The sequence below is a fragment of the Corylus avellana genome, chromosome ca6, assembly GCF_901000735.1.
Source record: "Corylus avellana chromosome ca6, CavTom2PMs-1.0".
NCBI classification, from domain to species: domain Eukaryota; kingdom Viridiplantae; phylum Streptophyta; class Magnoliopsida; order Fagales; family Betulaceae; genus Corylus; species Corylus avellana.
In genome coordinates, this window is record NC_081546.1 from 5,924,793 (window position 1) to 5,941,306 (window position 16,514).

At 35.9% G+C, this 16,514-nt stretch overlaps 1 protein-coding gene across 3 annotated transcripts; it reads left to right on the top strand.

Moving 5' to 3' along the window:
• The first annotated feature begins 2,522 nt into the window (after positions 1-2,522).
• Positions 2,523-16,164, top strand: LOC132184306 (ubinuclein-1-like). 3 transcript variants are annotated; one of them, XM_059597886.1, is made up of 13 exons: positions 2,523-3,180; positions 5,729-5,815; positions 6,014-6,106; positions 6,230-6,306; positions 8,866-9,469; positions 10,706-10,799; positions 10,898-11,007; positions 11,828-11,914; positions 12,919-13,044; positions 13,662-13,796; positions 13,893-13,940; positions 14,434-14,535; positions 15,459-16,164. In XM_059597886.1, exons 1-13 carry the CDS (start codon positions 2,938-2,940, stop codon positions 15,942-15,944), a joined length of 2,292 nt encoding a protein of 763 aa, XP_059453869.1. In that variant the 5' UTR covers positions 2,523-2,937; the 3' UTR covers positions 15,945-16,164. The 3 variants fall into 3 exon arrangements, with proteins under 3 accessions (XP_059453869.1, XP_059453870.1, XP_059453871.1); XM_059597887.1 differs by having other exon boundaries at positions 11,831-11,914; XM_059597888.1 differs by lacking the exon at positions 13,662-13,796.
• The last annotated feature ends 350 nt before the right edge of the window (positions 16,165-16,514 follow it).

Genomic DNA, 16,514 nt, shown 5'->3' on the forward strand with positions numbered 1-16,514 from the left:
CAAGCTGATAGTCTTCATTAAACTTCATTTTGTGTTGGACGCTTTCTCTCACTTCTTGGACCCTTTAAACCTTAAAGCTTCAATATTCTGATGTGAGACTCCATTTTACTCCTCCCTCAAAACTACTGCCGCTTACAATATGTATTAACACTCTACACGTACCAAAAAACTATTATTTTAGGTAATATATTTTATTTTATTTTTAAAGAAAGCAAAATAAATAAATTAAAAAATTAAAAAAATATATATAGTGAATTGGTGGTTCTCTCAGCCGACTGGTGGCTTCAAACCACCCCCCATGGTCAAGGGGGGGTGGTCCAATCCACCTCCTTAGCCAAAAAAAAAAAGGGGGGGAGAGGGGATCGGGAGCTTTGGAGGGCTTCTAAATTCACCCTAAGTGGGCTTCAAGTGGTTTCGGGTCACCCTATAATGCAATGTATGGGGTGGCCAAAACCACCTCAGCCTTGGCTGGGCCACCCCCCCAAATGCACCATCCCCTTTTATTTTAGTGGCCGACCCACCCCATTTCTGGGCCAAGGGGTGGTCCGCCCACCCCCAGACCGGCAAGGGAGTGGCTTCCCGATTTCGTGGTTTTTATTTTTATTTTTATTTTTTATTTTTTATAATTTTAATTTTATTTTAATATCATGCTTAAAACGACGTCGTTTTGGGTTGGGTGGTGATGTAGTTTTGAAGCCTAAAACGGTGTAGTTTTGGAGTCCAAAACGACGTAGTTTTGGTTGAGGGTAAAACGGCGTAGTTTTGGTTGAGGGTAAAATGGGTATAAAAAGTTAAAAGGGTAAAAAGTGAAAGAAAACGGAAGTTCATGAGGCCTAAGTAAGAGTTTTGAAAATTCAAAGGGGGTTTGTCAAAATCGCTGAAAGTTCAGGGGGGCTTTATGAAGTTTCCCCTAAAAATAAAATATAGTAGGTCTTGACCCATGTGGCCATGAGTCTTTTTAATCTTTTGATTTTTTTTCTTCCTATTAAGCCATTTGAGAGATATTGCAAAATTTGTATAATTTGAAAGGACATTAATATAATCTTTAATTTGAAGAAGCAAATTAATTGTTAGTGTGAAGGAAGTACGTGTATTTTTTTTCTTCTAAAAACGTATATATATATATAATGTAATTAATTACTTTTCTTTTATGGAAAAATTATATTTTACCCTTCAAAGTTTGGGGTGATTTGCAATTCGACCTCCAAAATTTAAATTTTGGCAATTCACCTTCCAAAGTTTCAAATTTTTACAATTTGACTAATTGTATTCAAAATTTCTCATATTACCCCTAAATTTATTTTTTTATTTTTATAAAAAATTGGAGCCACCCTTTTGGCCATTTGACCATTTTTGCACATTCGAATTTGTTTTTTTTTTTAAAAAATAAAAAATAAAAAATTAGGGGCAATATGAAAATTTTGAGATAATATTAGTCGAATTGCATAAATTTGAAACTTTAAAAGGGTGAATTGTCAAAATTAAAATTTTAGAGATCGAATTGCAAATCATCCAAAACTTTGAAGAATAAAATGTAACTTTCCCTTTCTTTTAAAAAAGAAAAAAAAAAAAAAAAAGAATGTTTGATAGTGAGAGGCTTGGCCTACTGTGCAAGTTGAGATGGGGTAGTTTGTGATTGGTTCTGAATATTCACGGGCATTTCATTGGCTCACCAGTTGCTAGCTAACTATGTGACGACTTAAGTAAATTCTAATATGTAGCCCCACTTGGATTATGAAGTTCAACAAGTTCCCTTGGCCCCCCCCTTCTGCTCTGATTTTCTATTGCTCACTGCCTTCTTTTGGTCCATACACATACTGGTCCGGTCGAATTTCAAAATGGGCGACTGTCCAGTGGCCGGCTGCCTCATAAATTGAAGGGATTAAAAATTAAATAAATAGTGAAATTAATTATTTAATTTAATACTCTTTATTATTTGTGGGCTTAAATTTTCTCGCATATAAAAAAAAGAAAAAATAATTTTTAGTCTTAAAAATGTAAATACCTCCTAAAATATCATATACTTACTCTGTCTAGCGTGTTATAAAAGCATGATGTAGGGATGTAAAAGATCATATATATTCACTAATACACCAAGGATTGTGTAATGTAGAACTTGTTAATTAAATGTTACTTATGCTAATACAATAATTATTTGCTCAAATTTTTTTTTTTTTTTTGACATGTTTGCACGAAAGGGGATAAGAGATTCGAACTAGTGATCTCCGTTTCATAAGACGTGATTTCTAGCCGATTGAGCTACTCATTAAAAACTGCTTGAATTGTTATTTGTTAGCTATAGGGTAGACAAGTACGAGAGAATTATTATAAGGCTTATCTATTCGAACCGAACCGATTGAGACATGTTCGAACAAGTGGGTTTCATAAAAACCGTCTCACAATTGCCTATGGAATTCCTAACCATTTTGATAAGTGCAAATATTAAATTGAAAAATGGAAGGACACATGTTGTATCTTGGTAATTGTTGGGTATTCTACAATCTTCCATAATGCTCTTACCCTATTAAGAATTTGGCCGAAGCATAGGCGTGTTCTAATGGAGCATCTTCCCCAAGCCACAAATCAGGTTTGTTTTCAGAGTTGAAACAAACAAGCCAAATTCGGATCCGCCCCATAGATAGTACCCGTCCCATAGCCTAATCGCCTACTCAACCATTCACTTTCTCGGGAAAGAAAGAGCGAGAAAATTTTTGCAGTTAAAAAATCGTTTATTTTATTTTATTTTATTTTAATTTTTTTTTTCTTCTATGGGTAACTAAGTCAAAATCCCTCTAGTAAACATTTTTGTGTCCCGCGCAATCTCTCTCTCTCAAAACCAATTCCCTTCCGTTCCCCTAGGGCTCACAAAGTTGCCCTACATGTCCTCTCGAGTCCCAATTCTGGAAACTTTGATCCGGACGCCCTAGAATTTGCGACATGCTGATGGAGGAAGAGAAGGCTGTTGGTGTTGGCGGTGGTGAATCGTCCAGGGCTTCTTCGTCGTTCGTCAAGGCCGGCGACCGGCAGATGTTCACGGTGGAGCTCCGACCCGGCGAGACCACCATAGTCTCGTGGAAGAAGCTCCTGAAGGACGCTAACAAGGTCAATGGATCCGCCTCCACCTCCGTCCCGGACCCGCCTGCCGACGTCCGCCCGGTCCTCGAGTCTCGTCTCGCTCCGGTGAGTCCCTTTCACCTAATACACGCATAATATATGTAATTATGGTATGTCTGGGTGTGGGTTAGGTTTGGGGACACTGTGTAATTGAGCTTTGTCTAGAAGACGCAATATTTGATTTTTTTTTTTTTTGGTGTTTTTGTTTAAACATTTATGTCATACTTAGCGTTAGTTGTGTTGCTGTTGTTGATTTGTGGCCGATAATTCTTCTCATGCATTTGGAGAAGCTAAGACTAATACTGGATTTAATTTGTTATTGTCTCTGTGAACGTGAGTACTTTTTTTAAGAGTGCCGGAATTATGGGAGAAACTTAAAGGGTATTGGAGAAATGCATTGTTTTAAATTTAACTTGTGGATAGAGTGAATTGGATAAAAGGAAAATGCCTGCTTCAACTTAACCTTAATCCCAAGTGATTGGGTCGGTTTCACGAGTCCTACTTCAAACAATTGGTACAAGTTAGATATATCTTGAGGAAGCAAGCTATTCAGGAATTAATATGAGCATTATCATTTATAATGGTACTATTTTTTTGTAAAATTGGAGGTCTATGATCAAACTGGAAACTAGTTCTTCATAGTAATCTCCACAATGATTTAGTAATTACTGAATGATTCTCCAAAACCAATTTTCCTGAGTTTTAGGTGACCAAATCTTCCCAAACTTTTATGCAGTTCTTCCCTTTATTCATATTAGTTGTTGGATTCTAATTATTCTTCTAAATTTTATTTTATTTATTTTTCCATGGAAGCATATTGTCCGTGTATCATGTTGCACTGTTGTATATGGTTCCGTGAATGAATTCGCCTGTGCTTATTATTTTGTCTTAGAGAAAGTTCAACTCTTGATATTGCATATGGTCATGCTAAATTTTGCATGCATGGATTCTTATTCTTTCCCCCCAAGTTTTACACACAAAGGGTGCAGAGAAAAGTTTTGACTCTATGGTCTGAAAGAAGACTGAATGTGCGGAGGGCACACTTGTAGTTTAAATTTATAGCCTAAATGATGTAAGGGACTGGGGATGAATATATTCTATAATTTTTTTTTTTTTATAAGTAATCGCAAATGCATAAAGAACAACCCAAGTACACAAAGTATATAAAAGAGACACATATCTAGAAACAAAAAATATCTGAAAGCACATGAATGCTCAAAATATTAAAATCAATGGTGGCAGTCCAATGAAATAGAGTCTTCAAGAATAAAGCCTTTAATTTCACCAATGTCTTCTCATATTCCTCGAAGCTCTGACTGTTTCTTTCTCTCGAAAAACACCATATAAGGCAGGGCAGTATCATATTCCAAACTGCATTAAACTGAAACCACCACCGAGTGCTTTCCAAAAAGCGAAGAGATATACCAGGCGTAACCCAAGCCAACCCTACCTTGTTGAAGATAGTATTCTAAAGAGCACTGTCAATCTCATAATGGAGTAGAAGATGATTCACTGATTCATTGTTGAAGATAGTATAAGCCAACCCTCCATAAGTCTCCATAACAATAACAAATAGAAAGGGAGACAATGGGTCTCCATGTCTTAGGCCACGAGAGATACTAAAGAAACATGTTGGAGTGCCATTCACCTACAGAAACTCTGTGGAGGAAATACAATATGCTATCCATTTACGCCATCGTTGCCCAAAACCGCATCTCCTCAACATATACAAGAGAAAATCCCAATTGACATGGTCATAAGCCTTTTCAATATCCAACTTGCACATCACACCTAGTTCCGCAGATTTAATCCTATTATCAAGGCACTCATTGACAATGAGAACAGACTCTAGAATCTACCTACCCTTGATGTAAGCGTTTTGAGGCTTAGAAATGATCTTCTCCACTATCATTTTCAATCTGGTAGCTAGAACTTTGGCATCAATTTCTTACACTCCACCCACTAAGCTAATAGGATGAAAATCCTTAATGTCAACTGCCCTAGTTTCTTCGGAAAAAGAGAAATGGAGGTGGCATCAAGGCTTTTTTCAAACATATCTCTAGTGTTAAAATCATGGAAGACATTCATGATGTCTCCTTTAAGCACTTGCACCTCCTAACTAGCTTGGAAGAAACCCATACTAAAACCATCAGGTCCATCAAGGCCTGGTGCCTTTTCACAGTTATAGTAGTATATATCCTCCCTTTTGATAATTGACTCTGATACTTCTATTTTTGTACTCTATTTTGTGGTAAGCTGCATTTTGCTTGGTAATACATGACTTTGTGCAGATAGATGGTTTCTAGGCACACATAAGTTGTTATACATTGGGTATTAACTTGATTTCTTTGGATGACTATATGCCTATATAGCACCTTTGGATGTGTATAACTATATGTCAATTCTATATGGTCGTGTGCTTGGCCTTATATGTGTTAAAGAGTGTGAGCTTATCTCCCTTTAAATCAGTATAGGCAAATTTGGTTATGACAAGCATCTCTGTTGTGATTTTTTTGTTAATTTCAGTCATCTGCTTTTCCTCTCAATGTCCATGTGCCATTAGCCGTACATGTTTCATTATATACTATAAATTCTTAGTTATCTTCACCTTTAGGGACAACCAACTGAAGATGAAGTGAATGATGCACCTGCTCCTCATCGATTTAGTGCTGTCATCGAGAAGATCGAACGCCTCTACATGGTATTTTATGTCATTTGCATTTTTTGACTTTTCTGTTATTTTAATTAGCGAGGATGTGTTGCAGAATCATTATTTTGAGACATACAATATGCATCATAGATTATGAGATGTTTATCTTTCAGTTATTATGCAGAGCGCAGCAGAGATATTAAAATATTTGGAATGCAATTTGCTAATATGACGATGGATAATTTTCAGGGTAAGGATAGTAGTGATGAGGAAGATCTACATGATTTTCCTGATGATGATCAGTATGATACAGAAGACTCTTTCATAGATGATGCTGAGCTGGTAAGTGTCATTGTCATATTGCATATCCATGTTGATCTTTATGGAGTTTAAAGTGGAGTTATTCTGCTTAAAATATGGGTGTCTTGAATTGCTTTATAATGTTTCTCACTACCTCTTCTGCAGGATGAATATTTTGAAGTTGATAACTCAGCCGTAAAACATGATGGGTTTTTTGTTAATAGGGGAAAGTTGGAACGCATGTGAGTTTCTTTAAACCTTTTCTTGATTCTATTCCAGTTGTCATTGCCACATTTGTTAGCTATATTCACCTTTTTGGTCCTGCTTCTTTAATGTTAGTCTGGTCAAAGAGGCCACAATGCCATAATAATATATTCTTTTGTGATGGCCATCAGTATGTAGGCTTAAGATTAAAGCTGCAATATATCTCCTAACAGTTCAAACTTTGGCCATATTTAGTTCTGTACCCTTTTAATGGAACAAATCATCATTTAAAAACTTGGAAGTACTGGTTATAAAAAAAATAAAAAAATAAAAAACTTGGAAGTACGATTATTTAAAAAAAAAACATTTGGATTTTGACCAATTTTTTAGGGTTCTGTAACAGTGAAATGGTGGTAAATATTGCAGGGAGTTTCACAACAGAAACAAAGAGGATTGATTTTTTTTTTTATCCTTATTTTTTTATGCTACTGCACATACAAAAGGTAGAAGTGTACTGGATTTGATGTTGTCTGATGATTGCTACTACCAGTATTCACTTTGCATCGATTATATTGGAGGGTGTTATGTAGCCACCCTTTTCAATTGTTTTCCTTATAAAAGAAAATCACATTTGCTTTTATCTGGACAAAAACAGGAGCATTCATAGATTTGAAATATGTAAATAATTTGAACATGAGAAAATATTTCCAAGAGGGATGTTTGATGTTAGATCATTCTATAACGTTGATAGCACCCCCCTTCCCTCAGAAGATTATTTGGCGGAATAAAGTCCCCCTTGAGAGTGGCGTTTTTTGTTTGGACAATTGCCTTAGGGAAGATAGTCACCATGGATAGTCTAAGGAAACAACATGTTATTGTGGTTGATTGGTGTTGTATGTATAAGAGGAGTGAGAATTTTGTGCGTCATCTTTTACTCCATTGTGAGATCTCCAGTGCCTTGTGGATTGCTATTTTTAGTCTTGTTGGGTTAGTTTGGGTCATGCTTAAAAGAGTAGTAAACCTTTTTGCGTGTTGGAGAGGGTTGGGAGGCAATTCTCATAGTGCAGTAGTGTTGAAGATGGTTATGTTCTGCCTTTTGTGGTGTCTTGGAGGTAATGGAATGATATAAGTTTTGAAGACTATGAGAATTCGGTGACGGAAATTGAGTCTTTCTTTTTCACAAGTCTTGACTATTGGACAACTGTTTTTATCTTAATTTGCTTGATCTTCTTGACTTGTTTTATTTTTCTAGCTAGGTTTTTCTCCTATATAGACTTGGGTTGTGCCTTTTACGCTTTTATTGATATTTCATATACTTATTAAAAAAAGGGTTGAACACGAAATGAGGATAAGATGGCAGGGTGTTGCCTAAGCCATAGAATATGTTGTAGCCTGCAGGCTCGTGAAGGGTCACTCAGTTTAAGATGCTTTTCATAGTGAACCTATACATTATGACTACCAATATGAAGAATTATGACTACCGGTATGAAGAGAGTTTCAGTTAACTGAGACTTGTAGGAAATCTTATTGATCGTCTCTACCTATTTTTTCCTGCGTGTGTGTATATGCTTTTGTCTATCCCCTTAGACCCACATATTTATCTAACCACCAAATTCATGTATCCATTTCTTATCTGTAATTTTGTCCTTCTACCAAGGTTTTGGCAGTGATAAGATGTTGTTTGATTGTGTTCTTTTCCTTTCCTTTCTCTCAATTAATGACCTGTCTATAAAGCTACTTAGAAAAGGTTTTGCTTTACATAATACATATCTAAGCAAAGGAATTGGGAGTAGTGAAAGTTTAGCTTTCAGGTACAGAGACTAGACAGGGTGGAAGGATGAGGCCAGACCAGATTCACCTCTGAAATTTTACTTCTATTCTGATTTTTCAATAATAAACAGAATTCCTTATATACTTTTTGTATGATCAGTCAATAGTCAATGTGTCTGTTTGGGCTGATATGTCTAAGGTGCTCAATATCCTAGCTTAATAATGGTATAGCGATGGCTAGCTGCTATTCCCCCCCCACCCACGCCACCCAATCAATAATGGATGATGGATGACATTGAATCACCTAACTGGGGACTAAAAATGATTACTAAGATGGGCCTATCCATGTATACCTGGGCAATAGTACCAACAATAGATTAAAAATCTTCATGGGCAATTTGAAAGTCTAAAAGGATGTTTTAATCCTTAGGCACCCTGCTCAACTCCACTCTTGAAACTTTCTCTACAAGAACATGGCCAACACCTCGACATTGATCAAACATTTTCCTCCCCCTTCCAAGCACAGCAAATGAGAAGTCGCCTCTTAAATTTCCTTCATTCAATTTTTATGATTCTTTTATAATTATGTCTTCGTCAACTTAGTATATTTCATTACCTTAAAAATTTTCTCCTAGAATTTTTTGCTGGTTATTTCAAGAATGTTAATGTTTTAGTTTTTTAAGAAAATCTGTACCAAGATTCCAGTTGAGATTACGTGCATCAGGTTTCTGAGTAAATTCAACAAAGTATGTGTTCATCTGGTGTGTTTGGCATGTTGTTTTTTTCCTTTTAACTGATTTGTCTTTTTTTTTTTTTCCTTTTACAAGAAACAAGCCTACTGTATTACCTAACCAGCAACCAAAGAAAAGGCGCAGAAAAGATTTGGAAAAGGGTCATGGTCGAAATGATGATTGTCATGCATCAACGAAACATGTAAAGAAGGATAAGATGGCAGCTGGAAGGATAGCAGCAACGCTTGTGAAGGACTCATCTAGTCCTTCTCAAAATTTGGATGTAACAAGAGAAAATTTGCAAGATGTGAAATTTCAGAATCAATTAAGCGCTCCTGGAAATTCTTCCAAAAAGAAATCTGCTGATGCTAAAACAATATTTGATCCTTCCCCATCTTTAAAAGTTTCTAATGGCGATGCTTCTGTATCTCTAGAAGTAAGGGACATTGATATGCAGAAAACAGGAGCCATTCAGTCTAAGAACCTTGGTGACAAATTGAAAGATGTGGGTGGGTCCTTTGAAATTTCACAGCAGAAACACCTTGACAAAAGTGCTTATGCACAATCTAAATCCCTACCTGGAAGACCCTTGAACAGTGTTGATCAGTTGGAATTGTCCATTAGGCCAAAAGAAAAGAATAGCATCCGTGAACTGTCAGAAAACAATTTCTCTGTGGATAAGTCTGCCATGCAAATGACAGTAAGTTATTTGTTTTCTATTTGTCTTTTTAAATGAAAAAATGAACGTTTTGCCTTCTTAGGAATTGATAATTTATCTGCCATAAAATAATTTATGGCAGATAAATTATAATAATTTATCAAATGCTTTACTTATCAAAAAAAAAAAAAAAAATTATCTGCCATAAAATACAGACATCAGATTTAAATGCTGCAATATGACTTGGACTTGTGGTGCCAGACTAGGCAATTTCTGAAAGTCTATGCACTGAGATAGGGATAATTTTGTATACACCGCACTTGTATGTGTGTGTGTTAACTATAGTAAACACCTGAAGGCATTGGTATTTGAGCTGGTCTCTGCTTGAGAAAAACTTCAAGATGCATAGTAGAGGAAACAATAACTCTCTAATAGGGCAAATAAGAAAATGGCATATTGCAGTTTTTGCTTTGGTAAAGTTCTGGAATTAATGCACATGTTATGTACACATAGTTGTTGTAGTGTTTGACAGGGCAGGTTGTTAAGATTTCTGTATCTTTTTGAATAAGATGTAATCAATTTGCTTTCACTGCTGAAGTTGACATGTGCATATTCTCACATATATTAATATGCTTACTTGATGCCTTTGGTGATTTATGTTCTTTCTCAAGAATCTGTCATTAACTCTGTGTTTTGTGAGTTTAATTCTGCTTTAAGTAAGCTGCCCGATGTGGGTGTGGAGGTTATTTATTTATTTATTTTTGTTTTTAATTGGATCTGAAGCATTGCAAGAGACAGGTTCACAGGATTAGAGCAACCCCTTGTCAGAAGAAAAGACTGTTCTATGATATTTTTGTGGATTTTTTTATTAGCTTCTTTATTATGTTGATTAGACTACATTGTAATAATCATGGCTAGAGAAGATGAACATTTCAAGAAGAGCTGTTAGTTTTAATTTTATGGTGGGCCAATGGATTTTTCTAGAAGTTTAGATTTTGTGCCTGGAAATGTAAAGAGCACCTGAAGTTGTGAAAGTTAACCTTTTACCCTGCATTTCCTCTGTACATTCTTGACCTAAGTTTTTTTTTTGGGGGGGTTTATTTTCTTTATTTTGGTTGAGTTTAAGTGAAAGTAGAAGATGCTACAATCAAGTTTTGAGTTACTGGACATTTCTTGCTAAGTGCTTCATTATCTTCTTATCACAGAAATTATGGTAATTGTTTTTCCTTGTATATCATGTCTTCGTTAGTTTTGATTTTGGTTCTTGACTTTATGCAGAAAGCAACACACATCAGAAAAGATGGTTCTAGTGTTAGGCCAAGAAGCTCTCTTGAAAAGGCTATTAGGGAGTTAGAGAAGATGGTGGCGGAATGTAAGTCTTGAAATTCTGTGACAATTCTATTTTTTGTACATGATAATTTGCACAACTTATTGGAAATAACTAATTGCTTATGGTGTAACATATTACAGCAAGGCCACCAACTGTGGAAAGTCAAGAGGCAGATACTTCATCCCAGGCAGTTAAAAGGAGATTACCAAGAGAAATAAAGATGAAGCTTGCTAAAGTTGCTAGACTAGCGGTACTAGAGAAGTGCTAAAATCGCTTTAACTGTTCTAGTTATTGACTTTGGATTATTTTGAAAATTTTGGAAAAAATACACTTAACCCCCCATGAATGGACACCTCATTCACACTTACCCCTCAAATTACCATTTGTGATAAAGAAATAACCCCCTTCAACTACCAATCAGTTGTTAGCCGCTGGTGTTAAAATGGACAAAATTTGTAGCACTTTCCATACACATGCATATTTTGGACTTGAGATACCCGTATTTTTTCTCAACTATCATTTGCGAAAAACCCTCAAACTACCATTTTGTGATCCCCTCAAATTATTGTTTTGTTGCGATGTGGCCCATCCATTAGATATTGGCATTAAGATGGACAGAAAATGGCGTACATGACTTGCATGTGCATATTTTAGACTTGAAAGATCCAAATTGCCTCGATTGTGGAGGAAAAATGCAATAAAAACAAAGAGAGGAAGGGGTCAAATGTAACAATGGTAATTTGGGGTGTGGCAATTTAGGATTTTTAAAGTCCAAAATATACATGTGTAGGTCATGTGCACATTTTTTTGTCCATTTTAACGCCAACAGCTAACGGAGGGAATATTTTGCAACAAAATGGTATCTTAAGGGGTCAAGTATCACAAATAGTAGTTTGAGGGTAAGTCCGATTCATGCAGGGTAAGTGTATTCTCCCAAAAAAAATTCATTATGCCCGTAATACAGACACACACACACACACACATATATATATATACATGCATGCATACATATGTTTATATATATACCTGAAACCTTTAAAGAAGTTCCATAAGTTTTTTTTTGGTTGCAGCAGGCAAGCCAAGGGAGAATATCGAAGGAGTTACTTAGTCGGCTTATGAGTATTCTTGGTCATCTAATTCAGCTCAGAACCTTGAAGGTATCACCATCTGTTATAAAAGAAAGATGTCTCTTTGGTACCTGTTGCTCCATTTTCCAATTATCGTTTTAAGACTATATCATTTAGTTGGGGTAGGGATGGATGAAGTTTATGATATTTAATGCATTTGAACAAAGCCACAAACCTGCAGTTGGTGGCTTATAATACTTTCTTGGCAGCTAATGGTGTTGAATCTGTAAACCAGTGTCAAGACTAAATTACAACAATGACACTAGTATATTGTAACAAGGTTACCACTTACCAATAACTATCCAACCTCGTTTCCCAAGATTTTGAAGTGATTGATTTGATTTTAATCAGATAAAAGTCAACAGGTTTATTTTAAGTTTAACTATCGATATATTTTATTTGGCTCTTAAGTTTAGTGACCATGGAGGGAAAAAAACGGTCGTAGTTTTGTGGACCACTAGAGGACCTTAGTGGAATTTAGGGATTTATTCTTTAGGACTCTTCTTTGGGCTGCTTATTTATCAAAAAAAAGAAAAAGGACTCTTCTTTGGGCTGCTGCCTCATATTATTGTAGTTTTTTTTTTGAATTTTCTTGCTTTTTTAGATTTCTTCTCTGTTACTTGCTAGGCTTCTCTCTTGTATACTTCGTATGTACTTGGGTTGTGCTTTTGTGCTTTTTAATGAATTTGTGATTAATTACTTATAAAAATAGTTTAGCAACCAAATTTCCTGACCTTTTCTAAAGACGATGTGATTTATTAGGGTCTTGACCTTGACATGGTAATAATGTGCTTGAATTTTTTTCAATTTGGATGATAAAAAGTCTCTCTGTCATTCTTGTTTCTGCGATGGATAAATAAGGTCGTATCATTTTTCTCATGAACATGGTTATTGCTGAAAACTTAGTCTTCATATTATTTTATCAAGTGTCTCTTTTTACTTATCTAGTTTTGGTGTTAGTTAATTTGAGTTTTTAATTCATCTACAAGAATTAAATGATGGCCAGTACTTATGAAATGTGTTTTTTGCTACAGAGAAATTTGAAAGTCATGATTAGTATGGGTTTATCAGCAAAACAGGAGAAAGATAATAGATTTCAACAGATAAAGAAGGAAGTAGTTGAGATGATCAAAATTCAGGCGCCCTCTTTGGAGTTGAAGGTTTGTTTGTTTGTAGTCTTTTTTTTTTTTTTGTATTTGTCTTTCTCTCTCTCTCTCTCTCCCTCTCTGTGCATGTGCGAGTCTTGACCCATTGGTGTGTATAATTTTTTTCTTTTCTTTTCTTCTTTTTTCTCTTTTAGCTGGGTGAAAGTGAAATTTGATAGATGATAATTATTTATTTATCTATTTATTTTTTAAATTCCACATGACCCACAAAGCCTCTTATCTTACTACTAGGGTCAGCATCATGATCCCTTTTCCTTTTAGCTTTATGTTGGATCCCTTCTTCTGCCAAGTTAGAGGCTATTGTGTCTTTCTCTGTTGGAACGTATGTGCTTTCTGGCCTTCCTTTTGTCCTAGAGTGCCCAGTTTTGTTTACCCTTGCTGGTGCTGTCATTAGTCTTTGTTTCTCCTGACTGTACCATTACTTTCTTTCATTTATCACTGTTGAACTCAGAATTATTATTATTATTATTATTTTTTTTTCATAGAGAAAGGATTTGTCTATTATAAAGCTGAGTAGATGGTTTTCTTGTGATGCTTGTACATATCTCAATCACAACATTTCTTATGAACTTTGCCCAAGTCAATGTGAAGTGCATCATATGTTTTCTCAGGCATTTGGGCAGCAAGCTGGAGCATCAGATGATTTTCAAGAATTATGTTCGGAAGAAAAAGGAGTTAAAAAAAAATTTAGTATGGATGCTGCATTGGAGGACAAGATTTGTGATCTTTATGACCTTTTTGTTGATGTACAGATTTGCCCTTTCTCTGCCCTTTCCTGAAAAATGTCTTCCTTTATGGTGGAGGGATCTTTTCTTATTTTATCTTATTCTTTATGGTTCTAGGGGCTGGATGAAGAAGCGGGTCCACCAGTTAGGAAGTTGTATGGAGAGGTAATTTAACTTTTCATGTATTTGTATAGTTTCACTGCTGGCACTTCCAGAATATCTGGCTGCTTTTGTCATGTTGCATATGAAAATCTTAATGAAGCTGTATGCGATGACCATAACGGAGTCCAAATCAGCTCCTCTAGTTGTTTCCTCATGAGTTGTGTTTCAGTTTTCCACTATTTAGTAAAAAATGTCTTTTGCACGAGATTGGGGGCCAGTGACTTCCCTTTCTCTCCTCATAAAAGTTGAGTCTTAACTCTGAGCATTGTGTTGATTGGCTATTCCTTTGACCAGCTTTCTGATTATTCTCTATTGAGTCATTTCTTTATAGTCTTTGTATCACCTAAAATTTTCTGAATCACTTTGACTCTTTCATGCTATGGTTTCTGTTCTTTTAAAGTTGATCTTTTGATGATTATATTATCGTTATGACTGTCCAAACAATCCATGGTAATTTCCAAGCTTTTCTGACTTACGAGTCACATCTGTGGTTCAGCTTGCGGAATTGTGGCCCAATGGTTTCATGGACAACCATGGGATCAAACGAGCAATTTGTAAGGCAAAGGAGAGGCGGAGGGCACTGTACAACAGACATAAGGTATGTCGTACCCATTTTATCTCAGATGTTGGTAAGGGTGTTTGTGCTCCTTAGCTTTGATTTCTGTACATGCCATTCGATATGTTAACTTGAGATATTTCTTGTGCAGGCTGGATGTATAAATATACATAAGGATTATGGGGGGTGAATTGTATATTTCTTTAAGTACTTAGCATTAGTAAAACCTGAAAAAACTAAACCTGTTTTATTGGAAAAATTAATTAGAAAAAAAAGACATCCTGCAATATGTGGTACATTAGTTGGCTTTTGGATGTGACCTCTCCCCAGTTTACTCAGTGACATGGCTGTGTCGTGTGTGTGAAGATCATACAGAGTTGTTTCCGCATGGTCAAAATATGTTGTATTGATTTAATATGAGATATCTTAGAGTACTGATACACGGCACACCCCATCTTTCAAAGCCTTAGCATGGTCCTCTCAACCGAAAAATCAATTTTCATGCACTAAATGGTATGGGAGACAACACCACATAGGATTTGGGGGGATGTGGGGTGATATATAGCATTACTCGATCTCTTATACTTGGGCCCTATAGTGGTAGGCACAGTGTTGTGAAGTTATTATAGTTTGTTTTGATCTCACCTGAGTCCTTCAGTATGAATTCTTTATAACATGTAAGGTATAAAAAAAAATATTAAAGAAAAAACAACTTATGTAATCAAAGGTTATGCAGTGAAAATTTTTTTCTCGTGTACGCTTCATTTTTCCTTTCCTTCTTTTCCCTTTTTTCTTAATTACCCTTTTTTCCCCTTTCCATCTCATTGTGGCAATGTTGGTTACAAGGACTGTTTAATTGGTCATTTATGAAAAACTGATGATGGAATACAGTGCTTGTTACCCTCATGTTGTTGTTCCAAGTTGACTGATATCTGATTTATTTTTTTATAATTTCTTTTTTATAGGAACAGGAGAAAATCACGAGGAAGAAGATGTTGGCACCTAAAATAGAGGAGACTGTTCGAGTTGAGGGTAATTCAATTGCTCAGCCGCAGTCTGGGCGCGAGCGCTTGTCTACTGAAACTGGCGGCCATGGTTTAACCCCAGCAAACAGGCCAGTGTCTAATAATACAAGTGCAGCAGTCAGGATGCAGAGTCCCTCATCGAATGGTCCTCTTAACTCGGACCGGATAAAACAAGAGAAGTTAAAGGGAACTTCAAGCAATTCCCTGGATGATGCTAGGGTTTCAGATGGTGGAATGCCAAAGAAGAAGGTAAAGAGGAAGCCAGAAGTGGAGTTGGATGAAACTCATTTCCGTCCAGAAAAGTTAGCTTCTCAACAGGGAGAGGAACGATACAAGCCCCTCAAGCAGGCTGCTGGTCTTCCCCATAAATCAAACCTTCCGTCAACTGCTCCTCAAGTGTTGAACAGTCAAACTGACATGATATAGCTCAATTAGGAAGTTTACACCGTTTAATCTTTTGCGTAACACAAGTAATTGTTTTTCCTTTTTCTTTTTTTTTTTTTTTTTAATTTTTATGGGCGTTATTCATTCTGACCAACTGATTGTTACCATTTTTGTAATTATATGTTCTTTAATGGTGCCTTGTGGATTAAAGATTTATCTTTAATAGAGATGGCAGCACAGCAAAGCTATGATTTCTTGTGCAGAGGTGTTCTTTCTGTTGTTTTTTACTTTTTGGCCTTGATTCTTGGTTGTATGGATATATAGTCACATTGCTTTGGTTGCTACTGGCGATAATTTCACATGCAATGGAAACCAAATATTTGAACTGAATAAGGGCTATGAAATTCAGGCAAAGTAGATATGGAATTGAATGGTTCAACTAAAAATGAAGTCATAAAACAATGAGTGATTCTATGCTTCACCATTTTATCCTCCTTCTATCTTTCAAAAGTTGGTGCGCCTTGAAAATTACATGAGGGACTTATTCAAAATTGGAAAGGCATTCCAAAGTGCCTTCAAAATAAAAATTTAAAAGATTGTGCTAAAGGTAAG